The 17023-nt window shown below is 31.3% G+C and overlaps 2 protein-coding genes across 3 annotated transcripts; both read right to left on the bottom strand.

The window, feature by feature from the left end:
• Window positions 1–5341: 5341 nt before the first annotated feature.
• On the bottom strand, window positions 5342–10209 carry LOC148611995 (carbohydrate sulfotransferase 4-like). 2 transcript variants are annotated; one of them, XM_088593063.1, is made up of 5 exons: window positions 10065–10209; window positions 9182–9281; window positions 8430–8525; window positions 6743–6944; window positions 5342–6199 (listed from the first exon to the last, which is right to left on the bottom strand). In XM_088593063.1, the coding sequence occupies exons 1-5, from the start codon at window positions 10071–10073 to the stop codon at window positions 5428–5430; spliced, it is 1179 nt and encodes a 392-aa protein (XP_088449189.1). In that variant the 5' UTR covers window positions 10074–10209; the 3' UTR covers window positions 5342–5427. The 2 variants fall into 2 exon arrangements, with proteins under 2 accessions (XP_088449189.1, XP_088449190.1); XM_088593064.1 differs by lacking the exons at window positions 9182–9281; window positions 10065–10209 and adding an exon at window positions 7517–7581 and having other exon boundaries at window positions 8430–8517.
• A 2456-nt stretch (window positions 10210–12665) lies between these two features.
• LOC148611994 (lysozyme-like) lies at window positions 12666–16058 on the bottom strand. The gene is made up of 5 exons (XM_088595437.1): window positions 15962–16058; window positions 15262–15325; window positions 14562–14596; window positions 13255–13369; window positions 12666–12916 (listed from the first exon to the last, which is right to left on the bottom strand). Exons 2-5 carry the CDS (start codon window positions 15323–15325, stop codon window positions 12714–12716), a joined length of 417 nt encoding a protein of 138 aa, XP_088451563.1. The 5' UTR covers window positions 15962–16058; the 3' UTR covers window positions 12666–12713.
• Window positions 16059–17023: the final 965 nt, after the last annotated feature.

Raw genomic sequence — 17023 nt, 5'->3', positions numbered from 1 at the left:
ATCACAGTGAGAATTATCTATTTTTTTAACACAGAGAACATTTGGTAAATCACTGCTATCTATATGATAAAAATAATAACAATATAAATTCTACAAATTTCGGTATGATGTACACGTGTTGCAAGGATCAAACCTTCAGCAGCAGCAGCATGATAACCAAATAATGATTAAAAATGAATTGTTAGTATACAAAAGAAATTAAAGAAAAGAAGTTATCGTACAAGCTCTGATTTTGAAAGGGGTGATATGTATATTTAAAAAAATTGTATGTTTTTTCCTTCTGATTTTGTTCATATTTTCCCAATTGTACGTATGGTTTGTTATATAATTTAACTATAGCTTGTATTTCTGATATTGTTTTATCCTTGACGGGTTTTGATTTATATTAACCATGAAAAATTCTTATATAGGAACATAATGAAATAAATTTTTGATATATGTTTAGAAGTCAAAGCGACTAACATATTTCTCATTATAACCGTTCATTTCTCCCTTCTTTCTTACTCAACTTTTAATTTGTAAACGTCATATTTCCTTTATTTTTCTGGTTTCATTATATGTATTTGTCATGTATGTACTTAAAACATATTTTTTGTTTTCGTTTAATGACCGTTCATAATAATGATTTGTGGTAGAAACATGTAAAAAGGTTATACTAGAATATCAAACCAAATTAACGAACATAAATATGAAATATGACTGGCCGTTATCCGGGTTTCATTTGTCATTGTACCCTATTATAAAAATCTACCATATTAATTGGAGAATATATATGCAGCAATATAAACCGTTATCATCAAATTATTTTTTTAATCTTCTCTTATAAAACATGGATCACATTTTATTTGGCAAAGAATTTTGATCTTTCTAACAGAACATTGTTGTCAAACAGGTTTCGTGTACTAACCCTAAGTTAAATTATCCCACAGATTACATATTATTTTGATAAAAACAGTGATTTATCGAATATTCTAAGCGCAAAAAAACATGAGAACTCAATTTCAAATATCGTACGTTGTCGCTTTAATTGATCATGTGACGTATCTGTTATATGACGTCACGGATTGTTCGGACTATTTATTCTCCATTGTTAAAATCAAGCTTACTGATTAAAATAATAAGCAAAGATTACAAAAGTAATTTCTGAAAAGGTTAATTTGTTGGTATATTTTAATATATTTCATCTCTAGAACAAACAATGCTAGAAGATATAAATGGCGTCATTGACGTTTATGATTATATATTGTTTGTTCGACCTTGACATATAATTATCGTACAGTTCTTTGCGTGGACATACTTTCAATGTTTTTGACGGCCAACGTGAATACAGATTTGTACCTTATCAATCGTTATGACCTTTCCGTTTCAAGAGTGACCTATGAGCTGTACTTATCATTGTTTTTCTACCGAACATGTTTTTCGCCCAGCAACATGGAGGGAGTCCTGGAAGGAGCAGTAACTGCTCATTCTACCGGAGCACGTGTTGGAGTTTATATAGTGGTCGTGGTGTTAATCTTTGTTTTTATTTTTTTTCCTTCTTGTTTCTTCTTCTTTCTCATTGTCAATTTAAATCTTCCTGAACGAGTCTTTGCCAATTAATTTACCGTATTTATAATTCCTTATTTTCGTTCAGTATTATCAATTCACTTTTTTAAAGAAAATAACAAGTAGTACCCACTTACTGAACATAAATTGTAGTAGAATGAATCCGTAACCAGTTTTCAATTAGTAGTCAGTAAGGTTGATCGAGGTAAAATCTCTAGCTTGATATTTTTGATAAACAAAATGCATTTGGTACATGGTAGGTATTAATAAGTTCAGTCTTTACTTCTAATTTATTAGCGAAAGGATAATAGGGTCGACAAATTTTGATTGCCACTGGAAATAGGGGGAGGTGGGTAGGGTCGGGCAATTTAGCCTCCTGTGGCGGAGCCCTATGGTTCCTACTCCGGGAGAATACCACAGATAGGTTCTTTAACGTGCGAGGAACGTGGCATCTTTCCCAACTATGGTTTGCGATCAGGTTTTCCGTATTATAGCCTGACAACCCCAGCATGTAACACGCCAGGGGTACCCCATTCCACCACCTGGGCACACAACCCAGTTGCTCTGTGAGCAGAGCGCCGTAGCCCCCGGCTAGGGTTCTGAGCACTATTTACTCGCCTTTTACGACACGCTTAGCGCTGCTGCATGCCTATTCTTTTGACACCCAGACCTGCACGGGGCGTAAACGCTTTAAAATGTGTATCTATGCTTTAAAAAAATTAAATGCCATCGCTTGTTGCTTTACATGCGGATTATTCTATCAAAATTGTCAATTAAAGACATGATTAAATATTGTCTATGTACAGCATAAGTAAACGCTTTAAAATGTGTATCTATGCTGTACATAGACAATATCTTATCATGTCTTTTTTGAGTTTATATAGTGGTCGTGGTGTTAATCTTTGTTTTTATTTTTTTCTTTCTTGTTTCTTCTTCTTTCCCGTTGTCAATTTAAATCTTCCTGAACGAGTCTTTGCCAATTAATTTACCGTATTTATTATGCCTTATTTTCATTTGCGTTCAGTATTATCAATTCACTTTTTTAAAGAAAATAACAAGTAGTACCCACTTATTGAACAAAAATAAATTGTAGTAGAATGAATCCGTGACCAGTTTTCAATTAGTATTCAGTAAGGTTGATCGAGGTAAAATCTCTAACTTGATATTTTTGATAAAGCATTTGGTACATGGTAGGTATAAATAAGTTCAGTCTTTACTTCTAATTTATTAGCGAAAGCGGTAACATTTTCAACGCAGTGTTAGATTTAACGGAGTGACAACCCACCGATCTTGACGATTACCTGACTTAACACATTAACAATACGACGTATAACATTAGTGATAAAATAATCCGCATGTAAATCAACAAGCGATGGCATTTGATTTTTTTAAAGGTGGAATAATTTTTCCAGTTTTCGTATCATTAACTGTTTGAACCATTTAATTTTTATCATTTTTTTTTTGGTAAAAAAAGTGAAGTACTCGTTAACTGTCGTTAACTATAATTTGTATTACAACGCATCATGCACAGTCATTACATATATATAATGTGTACACAAATCTATTACACATACCGTTACGTAACTTTTCTTTAGCACGATAGTGATAAATTCTTAAATCTTCATTGATCATATGTGTTGCTTCCTAGTTTAAAAAAAACCTCTTTGATATAACCACTTCCCTCCTTTATTGGGTATTTTGTAATAATTGAGCATCTGTTGTGTAAGTATCATTAGCAAACCTCGTAGGGTGTTAACTGCGATGAAAAGAATGGTATTGATTTCAATCGAATGTATGAAGATTTAAGATATCTAGTATGATGATTTTAGTAATAACAAAATAAAATTATTTCAGGTAATGAACACTTTTTATAAAAGGTTTATGTTAGTATAGTATTGTTTTGTTTAAAACATAACGATTGGATGTAATGTTTGCATTTTCTATGAACATGACAGGTATTGCCTAAACGATACAACATATCGTAGTATCATAACAGTAAGAGATCTCACCATAATGTCATAAATAAGAAAACATTTCGCCACTGTATCATAAAACAAGAGGACATCACAACATAGTACTATAAACAAGTAGATATTACACTTAAGTATCAAATACAAAGGAGAGATCACACCAAAGTATCTTAAAAAGGAGAATTCACACCATGCAATCATAAACAAGATGAAACACCATAGTATTATAAACAAGGAGTGATCACACCATAGGTTTCTAAACATAGAGAAATAACACAATAGTATCATAAAAAGAGGACATCACACTATAGTATCATAAACAAGTAGAAATCACTCTTAAGTACCCTATACAAACGAGGAATCACGCCATAGAATTTTAAGCAAGGAGAAATCTCATCATACCACCATAAACAATGTGAATTCACACCTAGGAGAGATCCAACCATACATTCTAAAAGAGTAAAAAGTAATCACGGGAACCAAGGTTATAGCGGTAATCAAAAGAATGTAATCCAGGAACAAAGACCAGACATGGAAAACAGACACATACAAGAGAGAACACAAAGTAATTAAAATCATACATACAAAGTAACAAAAGCAAATGAGCAAATCGGACTCCACTAAAAACTGGGGGCATGGACCCGGTACACCGGTAGGGGTAGCGTCTTCTGTTGTTCTAGAAACACCCGCAGAGTATCATAAAAAGTCAAGTCCGGGGGTACACGAAAGAGGAAAGGAAAACTATGATACGTTGAATAAATCAGTTTTCATGATGCAGATGGAGATCAGATCATATAGTCATAGAGAAGTAGAAATATTATAATAGTATCCATAAAAAAGTAAGGATCCCATCTTAATATCATAAAAAAAGGCGAAATCAAACTGAAGTACCCTAAACAAGGAGATATCACAACATTATATCGTAAACAAGGAGAAAACACGTCATAGTATAATAAAAAGGAGAAATCATAAACAAGGATAAATACCATTATGGTATTATAAACAAAGAGAAATAAGACCATAGTATCATAAACAAAGAGAAACCACACCAGTATATCATAAACAAATTGAAAACACTCAGTAGTATCTTAAATAAGTAGAAATCACACTAAAGTACCATATACAAAGCGAGACAAACCATAGTATCATAAATAAACAAGGAGAAATATCACCATAGTATCATGAACAAGGCGAAATTACACCATAGTATCATAAACAAGGAGAAATCACAACAATTTTCATAAACAAAGACAAAACACATCACAGTACCATAAAGAAGATGAAATCACACCATGGAATCATGAATTAAGAGAAATTACACAATAGAATCCTAAACAAGTAAAGGTCAAAGATCATAAACAAGACGAAATCATACCTTAATATCATAAACAAAGCCAGATCACAATATTATATCATAAACAAAGCCAGATCACAACATTATATCATAAACAAGGAGAAGCACATCATAGTACCATAAAGAAGTAGAAATCATTCAATTGTATCATAAAAAAAAACGAGATATCTCATCCTATTACCATAAACAAGAAGAAAAAACGCCATATCATAAACCAACAGTATCCTAAAGAAGAAATCATACCATAGTTGCATAAACATCGTGTTATAACAAAGAGAAATAATGATATTGTATCATAAACAAGGAGAAATAATTCCATTGTATCATAAAAAAAACGAGAGATCACATCCTTGTACCGTAATCAAGAAAAAATTACACCACAGTATAATAAATAAGATAAATGCATTATAAAATATATCTATGCTGTTTTAATAACAACATATAAAAATGTTACAATAAGTAACAAGTTCAAAGCGTACAAATCTAAATCCACGATTAAGAATAACTTACTAGAACATGTGTACATATGAAGACACAGGTTAATAGCATTGGTTTTAGTCACTTTGTGTCTAATGTTTGGAACTTCTCACTATATAAATGATATTTTGATGGTATCTTATGATATCCTGACAATTCATAAAATAAGGCACATTTACTATCTATCAGCTTCACATACTTATACGGTAAAGTTTGTCGCCATTTGCTAGAGACCTTGCTGGAATCTTTCCTCACAGTACTAAAGTATCCACTGTTTTGTGATCCATGTGTTATATTTGTCACGTAGCTTTTAATGTAATTTGTAAGAGGTAGTCCACTAAAATCATATAAAAGCTTGGCTCCTTGCAGTGGGTGTTGCGCTAATGACTCATAATACACCTTCAGATATTTATCAGGATAGTTTTTATTTAGTACCTCCGCCGTAAGTAGGTCATGTGTCATTCTTTCACAGAGGACTTTAGCTGCTAATGGAAAATTATCCAGTTTGAGGTAACCCCCGTGACGACGAGAATCTAATATACCTCGTGGATCACGTAATAGGTGTATTATTTTCAAATCTGGCATTTTCTTAACAAGTTGAATAGTAAAATCAAGTGTCAGTCTTATACTCTTTATCATTGATACTAGTTTGTTTGTACAGTTTCTTTCCAATACACGAATACATGACCTTTCTTTATAGCGACCTAAGCACAGAGTAAATTCGTGGTGTTGTTTGCTAGCTTTCACAGTTTGTTTCAATTTGCGGATTACATTTTTCTGCGTGTTACCGATATGGCATGTCAATATACTGTAAGTGTCATAAAGAAGCCGTCGGGTTCTTGTAGGGGATGGTCTGAATTAAAAAAAACGTTTGTCGTAAGTTGAAACACTTCATTGATTTAACTTCTTTTATGCAAATATATTCTCAATGTTTTTACTCTCTAAGTTTAATACAGCGATATAAGAGCATGTGTGTTATCGGTAAACAGTAGTGAAACAATAATGCTTAGAGCATTTACAATGCCAAGTAAAATGTTCATTGCTTTCGTGTTGTTACTGCCTATATAACGTAATAAGCTTGGTTCATTTACGTTTTTAAAAAAATATTTTTATATTTTAGATATATATATATATATATATATATATTCGGGTGTAAATTGATTCTATTTGATTTTTCCTCGCTCCTTGAATAAGGTGGTAAGAATAAATTTTACTCTTCACTCAAATCAGTTGATCTAAAGATGTCTTTGTATACTTTAATACGACCGATATTCCAAGTGTAGTTTTATACTAATTTATTTTAGGACTAAATGATAAACAAGCTTTAACTTAACCAAATGATAGTGAGAGGTCGTTTCAGTTTACTAGCCCGTTGTTACTACGACTACATGACTACCTGCATTGGCCATTTATCGTTTTGCAAGCCTTGCCAGCTTTAAAAAATTCTTTATTCATTGCTTTAAATGGTTCATATATATAAAAGACGTCAGGAGACTGTTGCAAAATATCCGCTGTAAAAGTTGAGCCACTACGCATGTACGTTATCAATAACAATTGCCTTTTCTTCTGAGTGGTGGCGTAAGTAGACCTATTTATACCTGCAACGAAAGCAACATGACCATTAAAAACTATTTCGTGCTTTTTATCATATAATCAATGTTCATATGATATTTAAAGAGTCGAATTGCGATTATCGACATTATGGTTGAATACAGCTGGATGTGTAACCCACATTGATTTAAAAAAAAAGATTCGGTATTGTTTTTTGTACGACGAACGACATGCCTGAAACTTTATTGGATTGGATGACAGTTTGTTCTAGAAACTCATTTATCAACGAAATATATAAAAACGTTTTATGACCATTGAATTTTCTACAGGATTCTTGTTTCTGAACATTATGTTCGAACAAAAATACATTTATAAAAATCGGCGATTTCAGCTAGCAAAAATTGCGCTATATTACATTATACACGCACCACATCCTTAAGGTTCTTGAAAACAAAACACCTCGGATGCACTTACTATCTAAACAATAAAAAAATCAGATTCATTTCATTTAGAGACATATTGTGACAAAATGTTTTGATTAACTCATTGTTTATTTAAAACCTCCATGTCACATTCCACCTCTAATCTTTGTTTCTAAATGCTTAATACAATTTCCTACCTTTTTCATTTTTCATTGTCCACCGTTCATCAAAGAATAGGACACTCGATATTTCAGAGATAGTACTATGGCAAACACAAAAATAAGAATAACAACAAACAAAAAGCTGAAAAATTATTCAAACGGAATATTTTAGATTTGTAAGCACATTAATTTTTATATCTTGAAGATGTTAAGTTCAGTCATATAAACCTATTACTGATAAATGTTCACCTTTTAGGCTTGAATAACATATCAAATACTTCCTTATTCTTTATTTAGTAAACTATGATGTATCAAGTAATGGATTTACATTTCTTCTTATGAGTGTTATAAAGTAATTTTGGGATTAGGATATGTCAAGCCCCATGCAGGGGTAATCTGGTTCCCTGGTCAATACTGATGGATATGCACAAAATATGAGTAAATTGCCGCTAATGAAATATAAATAAAACCTAGATAAAATTAGCTAAATTAACTTTATTATTGTGCATTTGTATCAAAAGGAAAGAAATATAAGTAATTTTTACAGAAATATTTAAACGTTTCTTTTTTATGTAAAAATAAATAGAATAAAGTCTTATCCACACAGGCAATCAAAGGAAAGAAGAAGTCATCAGTGACCCAGGGTTATTTTAGAGAAACTTGTGGAATGAATATATTACCGGGGCATCCATGTTATATGCAGTCGCAGACGTTCGTTTTCTCTCTTACTAATCGCTGCAGACAGGCCTTTCGAAATTCTCGGCCTTAATTCAAATCATACGTCGTTTGACAATCGGAATAATGTCGCGTAAAATTATTCAATTTATTTTGACATTGCAGCAGCGTCTAGAGTAAATTTAGAACGTCAGCAGCTGTGCAAAGCTTGGAAATATGTATAAATAGTTGTTATTGTTGGTGTGATTATAATATTCAGATATATATAGAGTACCTTTCTGGTCATGCGCCACTGTATTATTCTCCCGGTTAAACACTAGTCTACCGATATGAACACTTTTGATAGAAGTGTTGGACAGGCGTCTGTCACCTATAGAAAAGCGTAGTATAATTGTTTTGCACTAATGAAAATATAATTGAAAACATTCCAAAGTACTTAAATTAGCAATAAGTTTAAAGATAACATGGGATCACGATAGCGATAAATTCCTGCATTCATATCCGTTTTTTTTTTAAAGTCTGTGTGCTGCTTTAGAATAATAAATAAATGAGCAATAGTCACATTTAAAAGATAAAAAGGAACTATAAACAAAAAATACAAATAAAAGGTCAAAAATTTAAGAATGTGGGCCAAAATTTTACGCCTTAAGGCCTTCGTCAGGGACAAAAAGTCTGATTATCTGTGTGTATATATCATAGAACATGTGCATGAAGAATACACTTACTTTTTTGAAAAAAAAAACTAAGAACCTTGTCTGATTCAATTTATTTTTACGTTTACTTTCGAGTCTTTTTTTATTGATTACTTCTATTCTGCTTTTATGAAAAACTTTGTACTGTTCTTACTGTACAGAGCAGTTCATATCTTTAATGAAATCATGCGCGATTTCGTTTTGAACCAAAGCAAATGAAATTTAATCATATTAAGTATATATATAATTGCAACAATAAACCCGCAAAGATATAATGATAATTGATTACTACTTTAGTTTCCGACATGGGATTTTATTTAATCTACAGAATTACCTGAGGTCCTACACTTTGTCAAATAAAACAGGACGACAGCTGTAGTTAAGGCAAATAAATACACCAATCTATAAATCGGCTTTAACACAGGCGGCACGTGCTGCAAAGTAAATAGCAAAAGGTCACTTTAATTTACCTACAAGCAATTCTCATATAAAATTATTAACAGTCGATTAATACGACATCAAAGACCTTTGTTTATTCAAATGTGTCATATGCATTAGAAAAACGAACGGAACAACATTTGAGATGCTTCATTAGCTTTCCTGCATTTTTAGTTCACATGTGCATCAAAAGTTTACAATAATATAAGGAATAATGGCCTTATTTTCATGTTAACATATTCTCCTTGATATTTATAGTAACGGTCATGCATGTAGTATAAACACCTCATTAAAACAAGTAAATTTTGTGCATTTATTTATGTTGTAGACTCATTGAAAAACATACAGAAACATCATTTATGACATAAAAAAGGACAAAACAACGCAAATTCATTTGTCAGATTGATTGTATAACAAAAATATCTCCTTTAAACTCATTTAAACTCTTTTTAGTAAAATATAGTATATAACTTATGCATCAAGAAAAGTCAACCATAAACAGAATTACTGTGATGTTTTTCTTGAATTTAGCCACTGTCAAATATTCCTTTAATTAATAAATGTAAAATTCAATACATTATAACTATATGATTCTTAAAAAAATGTCATGATACTGTAATTATTGCTTTTAATTTCAATTTTACATCTGAAATGCGTGGAGATGACGAAAGTATCAGGAGTTCACATAAATATAACAAAACAATCAAATATTGTGTTCATGTCAACGGAAAAGTCTTAATTTAAATGATATTATAACGTTTTCTAGTCCGAAAACTTACCACATTCATCCCATTGAAAGAGTTAGTCAGTATATATCTACTCCACGGGTATCATCGCATTTAACCATATTTGAGTGATTTCGCATATAGCAGTTTCATTTTTATTTCGAAAAAAAAAGCTGTCCAAGAAGACTGTCAAATAAACCCACCTGTTGCTGGTATTAATCCTCTTATAGGGTTTAATATATTTATCATCTGAGAGATTGATGGTAGATGGTCTGTAGTATTTTAAACGAGTATGTTTGGTGTTTACTCATTAAGAAAAAAATAGTGAATTACTTTATGGACGACTAAATTACCTTATAAGGTCTAAAGCATACATAATTGTTAACCCATACCATAAGGTGAGTGATGATAACAAAAGAAAGATAAGTCTAGAGTGGTTTTCTGAAGTAAAAGAATTACAAAACACTTTAGGTGTATATCGTTAACAACAGAAAATTTTATTCTACACAACAAGTATGCAGGGTGTAGAAGAGTGATCAAGGGAACCAAGATTATAGCGAAAATCAAAAGAATATAATGTAGAGACAAATACCAGATATGGAAAACAGACAATCACAAAAAGCACTTGAAGTAACTAAGATAATACATACAAAGTAACAAAAGTAAATGAGCAACTCGGACTCCACTGAAAACTGGGGCATGGACCAGGTGTACCGGTAGGGTAAGCGTCCTCTGCTTTTCTTGAAACTACCGCCCAGTTGGTCATAAAAAGTCAAATCCAGGGTAGACGGAAGATGAAAGAAAAACTATGACACATTGAACAAATCAGTTTCATAATGCAGATGGATACACGGTATCGATCCACGAGTTCTTGATGACGACCATATAACTTTTGTGGTGATGACTTCACTCAATACGCAGGTGCTGAAGGGATGTTGCCACAGATGAAAGGAAAGTTGACAATGCTGAATGAAAAGTCATCACATTTGTTGTAATGTTTGGTCAATAGTTTTCCTTTACCATTGGCCTCTTAATGTAGGTCAAGATATGAGGCTGACCTCACAGTGTCTGTAGTATCCTTTATCTCAAGTTCTTTGGGGTAGATGCGGTGTATCAAATCCCCAAAACTAGGATTGATGGATAGGTTGTAAGAGTTAAAGCAAGGCATATAGACAAGTTTGTATTGTTTACACTTCACACTTGCTGCGAGTATAAATGTTTGTCAATAGACAGTTTTCTGCTCATGTTAGCTACTTAGAACAAGAAATTAATGGTAGTTTTGAAACAAAACATATCTTGGGAAAATATATTTAAAGGATTACATTTAATAAGGTTTGAATTTAGACCACATAACAGTGTTATCTTAATACATGATTCTTTGCTCGTATGCCATAACACACGATATTAATTTGTACTTAACTAAAATAATAAAGTTTTATAATTATGATTTTAATATAATTTTAACTTTAATTTTAAAGGACATATCTAAAATGTGTGCTTAAATAACGAATTTGTTGATATTGTCTCTACCAAGGAGAATCTGCGAGACTTCATAAAACTCCGATTCTGCGCCAGTTTAAAAATTAGAATATAATACAAATCAATACTGAAGTACGTGCACCAGTTTTGACACAACAGTTTTGAGCCATTTTGTTTCCAACCCCTATAAAAAGGAAGTTGCTGACTTTTCGTCCCTATCAAAGTTCAGTCGAACAGTGGAGAATAATGAAGATATGCCTTAGTTCAATATGTAATATTTTATTTTCTCGTATACACTTTACTTGAAAAGATATTTACTGTTTTGTCCTTCCACCCCAAGAAATTAAGATTGCAAATCTTACTGAAGAATCACTGAAGAAAACATCTTCAGTAATAAAACGGACGTTAGGTAACAAGCTGATATGGCAAAGTTATGTGACATCAATATGTATATATAAACAGCGTCGATTCAGAAATTCTACAACCGCCATAATAAGCATGCTTCATCTGCACCATGAAGACATACGCATATCATCTGACACAATGTTCCCTATTTCAACAGACAGAACATAAATAACTCAATACATGTTACTAAAAAGTAGAGATTTTTTATTAAATTGAAGAGCATTGGCAGCGTATCAAATCGTTCCATTTTGTGACTGTAAGTAAAATGACTTTCTAGTGAATTTGAAAGATATCGTACAATAAAATATCATTTTAAACAGAAGATTCTTGTGGAAGATTTTTAATAAATATACATTCACACGAAATTATTGTTCTGAAACAAAATATATGAAGCCTTGATTTGTCGCCCTTTCAAAATATCTGAATTTATTCCCGGTTTTTATTGATGTTTTGCTTTTTGTTTTTCTGTATGTCGAAGGATTTCACTTCTATTGCATCTTTTTGCATTATATCTGCTTCTTTTTATGGTACTCCCTGATGACTGGTCACATGCGTTTTGATTCCAGTATAAAAGATTATGTCTCCAAAAGGACTTACACGAGTTGAAAGATGACATTACACGCATCATACTTGGGGATGTCATTGAGGCAAATACTATGGCTTTCAGTGTTCTTCTTAACTGAAGTCTCTATCAGTTAAAATATTAATGACATCACTTTTAATCTTCATGTAATAAATGTAAGCGATGTCTAGGGAAAAAAATGTCAAAACTATCATTACTTTTTTTATTTTTAAATTTTAGTATCACAATAAAACATATCAGCTTGAACTAGTGCAGTTTACACTCCTCATCCTAGCCCAGTAGGTATCTGTGGCATTATTTTGACATCCGTATGGACCACCGTTGTGCATTCTGGCATAGTCCTCACACGTGTTAGGGCAAGTTATTCCTCCGTATCTCTTCATATATTTCATCACACAATCTTTCGAACATTCATAGTCTAAGGTACAGTTTTTGAAACCTGGCATAGCAATAAAATTCAATTAAAGGTATTTGATATGCTAAAATATCGTAACACGTGCAGTCATGACAAAACAAATCAACATTTATTTCAATAAAATTTGTGTTGAAATAATATGGTCTAATATCAAACAAACAAAAAAACTTTAACGAACAAGTACTAATATTGTCAGACTTATTGGATGATTTTTTTAATAAGACTGTTAATGTGGTAAATAACTGTCTCTGAATAAGAAATGAAAGTAAATATTGTCGATTTTTGGCATGCGTGCGTCACCTCCTCTCTAAAAAACCTGTCTGCTGTTTAAGTATGTATGAAGGGGATCTATAAAAACTTACTTGAACCAGGTTTCCCACAGTCTATCCAATATGCTTCATAAATATGGAATGCCCCACAAGCTTCATATCCTCCATTGCTGTTACAGTTTTCTTTTTGGTTGCACCCTGATTCCACCTATAGGTATATTGAGGATTTAATTAGAAGACATGCTGATTAACTATTGTGGAACTCAGTGCAAAATCAATGTAAAAACGGAAGCATTACCATCAGAATGTCAATGTTTTCAGTTTTTAAGTATAAGTATTTGTAAGAATTAAGCAAAATGGGAAAATCATAAATATTCATGTTAAAGACCAACTGATCTAACAATATAATCTCACTCAAGGATGATTTCTCTATTTGAAAGAGTTATCAAGGGAACCAAGGTTATAGTGATAATCAAAAGAATGTAAGCAAAGGACAAAGACCAGACATACAAAACAGACATACACAACAAAGAACATAAAGTAACTAAAATCATACATACAAAGTAACAAAAGAAAATGAGCAACTCGGATTCCACTAAAAACTGGGAGCATGGACCAGGAGCAACGATAGGGTAAAAAGACCATTATTTTTTTCTGTTCATCACTAGGTTTGCACTTAAATATGTCAATAGATTGCAAGAAAAATGAGGTTTTTGACAGAGTGTCTGCCCTTTTTAATTTTTCATTTTCATTGCATTCCAATGAAATTATAACTCAATCAACGAATGTTTTATATAAAATCTTGTCTGTTTTCCCCGATTCGGATGGTGCAAATTGTCTCTATTAAAGTATCAAAATAGTAGGTTTTTTTTTCATTCCACGTTTCACACCGCCTGATTCTTACAGAGACTGACCCTTAATTTAAGATCTACTCCTAGCCAAACCAACACAGCAGGTATGGTACCACAATTTGATGTAAGATCAAAGGGGAACTACCGATCGTTAAAATTAGTTCAACGGAACAAAATGCACTAAATAGACATTAAATGGCAAATTCTGTTATTTTTGTTCTGTAGATTGTAAAAATGTGCCTTATTCTGTATCGTGCCTTTATGCTAATCATGCCAAATGTTATTGGTTTCTGTTCGAGACGTGTTTTAACATAGAAACAACAGATAAAATATTAACAATATTATGCGATATGAATTAAAAAAAAACATATATATATATATGGCAATTAAGTGCATAAGTTGTTCTTGGAAATTTGTATTACTACAGGTGAAAATGATTGTTTTTACCAGGACTTCCGTAATGTATATGAACAAATTTGTTTTACATGACCGTTCCTTTATTTCATATGAATTACAAAAATCGACAACACGTTATATCATTCAACTTACATTACAGATACACTGCAAACATTTTACTGATATTTCTGAAATTTAGAGATCAAAATATTAAAATGTATTATTTATAGTGAAAATTTCAACTTTACAAAAAATCAACAAGTAAATATTCACCTATTCGCGATCTGTATTTTCGTTTCTAAATATGAAAGTAAAGATGAATAAATAATTTTAGTAATCTAATGATTTAAGATATTTTAAACATTTTAAATTATTAGAACCCATGTTGAAATGTGTTTTAAAATTTATTCTTACAAACAAAATATATTATAATCAATTATTAATTAAAATAAGATTATATATGAAATGTAACAATAAACTAGCGCATGGCCCAGTAATCGGAAAGCTTCAACATTAACATTAGAAACTATAAAGCGAATAGTTTTACGTATAAGAGTATTTACAAAAAGTTACTAAAATGATTAAGAGGCCGCCAAAACAAAAACAAAACAAAAACAAAAACCATCATTCGACTTTGAGAAAGAATGCATTTTTGATAAAAAAAGGATTTTTTTTTTGACAAAATTTGTCATGATCAACCAACTGCCTGGTTTTTGGATGGACACCCTCTTAATAGAACAACCATAAAGAACAAAATGTATTATAAGTTTCAATATGAGACTGTTCGTGAAAAAGGGAGGAAAATAGTACGCAATCTTCGTTATTTTATTTTTTTTGTACAGTTGACACTCACCAGCTATTATACATCCAAACAAGAACACTACCGGTACAGCAAGTGCAAGTAATTTACATTTCATCTGTCAAAAGAAAACAATTCTATAACGAAGAAGGGAATACTTGTATGATGTTAAAGACAATTATGGCATATTCATAAATTTGACTTCATTGAGCAGATACCTTTTGGAAATGTTAACTTTTATACATGAATAATAATCGAGACAATAATGATGACTAGGAATTTTTGTCTGATATGATGAAGAGTGCAATCTTCCACGGTTTCACTTAAATACGTTATATAAATCAACTGTGTAAAGGTTTCTGTCATTTCTAATTATTATTTTTAAACTGTTGCTTAAGTGTGACTTTATTACCTATATTTGTTAAATTAAATTTATGCAACGAATTATTCTGAATTATATTAAATTTACATTTTATTGATTATTTAAATGATTGAAATATGATTTTGATAAAGTAAGAAAAGAAAAACACGAAATTACTATTACATATTACAAGGTTAAAAATAATGCCCAATACTAAAGAAAATAGCTAGTTGCGTAAAACACATTACATTAATATGAATGACATCTTACTAAGCATGAATGAACTGAAGTTTTCTATTTTATCTTAAGGGATATCTTTTTTACCGTATTTTGTAGTAAAAATGCAAACAATGTATTATTCTATGAAATCCTTCAAAAGGATTATGGTCTTACCTTTGTTGGCTTAATTCAAATAACAACACAGCATGTAATTATTGTGTTTACCACCTTACATCTGACCCTACAACACATTACGACAATTAATCAAAACAGTGTAAGACATGTACATGCACATTTGTAATCCAAGTACAAATTCATATCCTCCTCGAAGGCATGAAATAATTAATTTCGGTATTATGTCAAAAGGTTTTTTTAGCAAAGTGTACAAAATATTAAAAGTTTATTGTAGGTATATAAATGTGTGGTTTTACTTATTGGCCATCGGGAAGCCATACTGGGTTTATCAAAATATTAATTTAAAAGTCCTTTTGTCATCTTCCCAACTTTGACTGTTTTAATTGTAAGCTAAGAGAACTAACTCCAACCCGACTGGCTGGTTTTCTTGTCTTATGTTATTTGATTAATAGAAGATTTTCCAAATAAAAAAAATCATTAATTTAAATTAACTTCCTCCACTTCCGGTCAAGATTATTTGGTGTTAAATGGCAGGTCTTTGAAAGAAGAAAAAGGGGGGGGGTCACGCAGGAAATTGATTTTGATTTATTAGTAGAAAAATCTATTTATAAAACCAAACAATGCCCTTACGTACTACAAACAGAAAATTCAGACAAAAGTTTTGTTATATGAGAATGCTTATTTTGGTACCAGTTTTTGTCTAGTAGGGTCGTATAATTTCGGAACAATTCCGGATTTCTCCATTTAGAATATTGTCTATGGACCTCAAATCCAAATATTTGATTATAGAAGATGGTGTAAGTTTTAGAATACATTTGAATAACTTATTTCAAAACATTTAGGTGCTTATTATATATATAGTGAAATTGTCATGTGTATGTAGATAAAGACCTTTGTAAAACTTGCTAAAATGGCTTGCAGTCCTTTAAAATGAAAAAAATGGATTATTTGATCCCTACAAATCAATTAAATCTTACGTTTTAATTAAATGTTATATTTATTTTAAACTTTGATTCGGAAAAAATATCGAAATTCATTTTCTACATACCGATATGAAAAAAAACCTTACACACAAATTTGAATTAATAGTTAAACCTATGA

This window comes from Perna viridis, chromosome 7 (genome assembly GCF_037379345.1).
Source record: "Perna viridis isolate PV_CMFRI_1.1 ecotype Kerala chromosome 7, ASM3737934v1, whole genome shotgun sequence".
Classification (NCBI taxonomy): domain Eukaryota; kingdom Metazoa; phylum Mollusca; class Bivalvia; order Mytilida; family Mytilidae; genus Perna; species Perna viridis.
The sequence above is the reverse complement of the archived record's forward strand: the minus strand, read 5'-3'. Positions and strand labels throughout refer to the sequence as shown.

Coding starts and splice junctions, on each gene's coding strand:
- LOC148611995 (XM_088593063.1), bottom strand. Junction 8,526..9,181: donor GACAAAGTGTAGGACCTCAG/GTAATTCTGTAG, acceptor GCTTTTCTATAG/GTGACAGACGCCTGTCCAAC. Junction 6,945..8,429: donor AGTGGCGCATGACCAGAAAG/GTACTCTATATA, acceptor CTTTCGTTGCAG/GTATAAATAGGTCTACTTAC.
- LOC148611994 (XM_088595437.1), bottom strand. CDS start 15,325: ATGAAATGTAAATTACTTGCACTTGCTGTACCGGTAGTGTTCTTGTTT. Junction 14,597..15,261: donor GTTTGGATGTATAATAGCTG/GTGAGTGTCAAC, acceptor TCTAAATTTCAG/AAATATCAGTAAAATGTTTG. Junction 13,370..14,561: donor GTTTGCAGTGTATCTGTAAT/GTAAGTTGAATG, acceptor ATATACCTATAG/GTGGAATCAGGGTGCAACCA.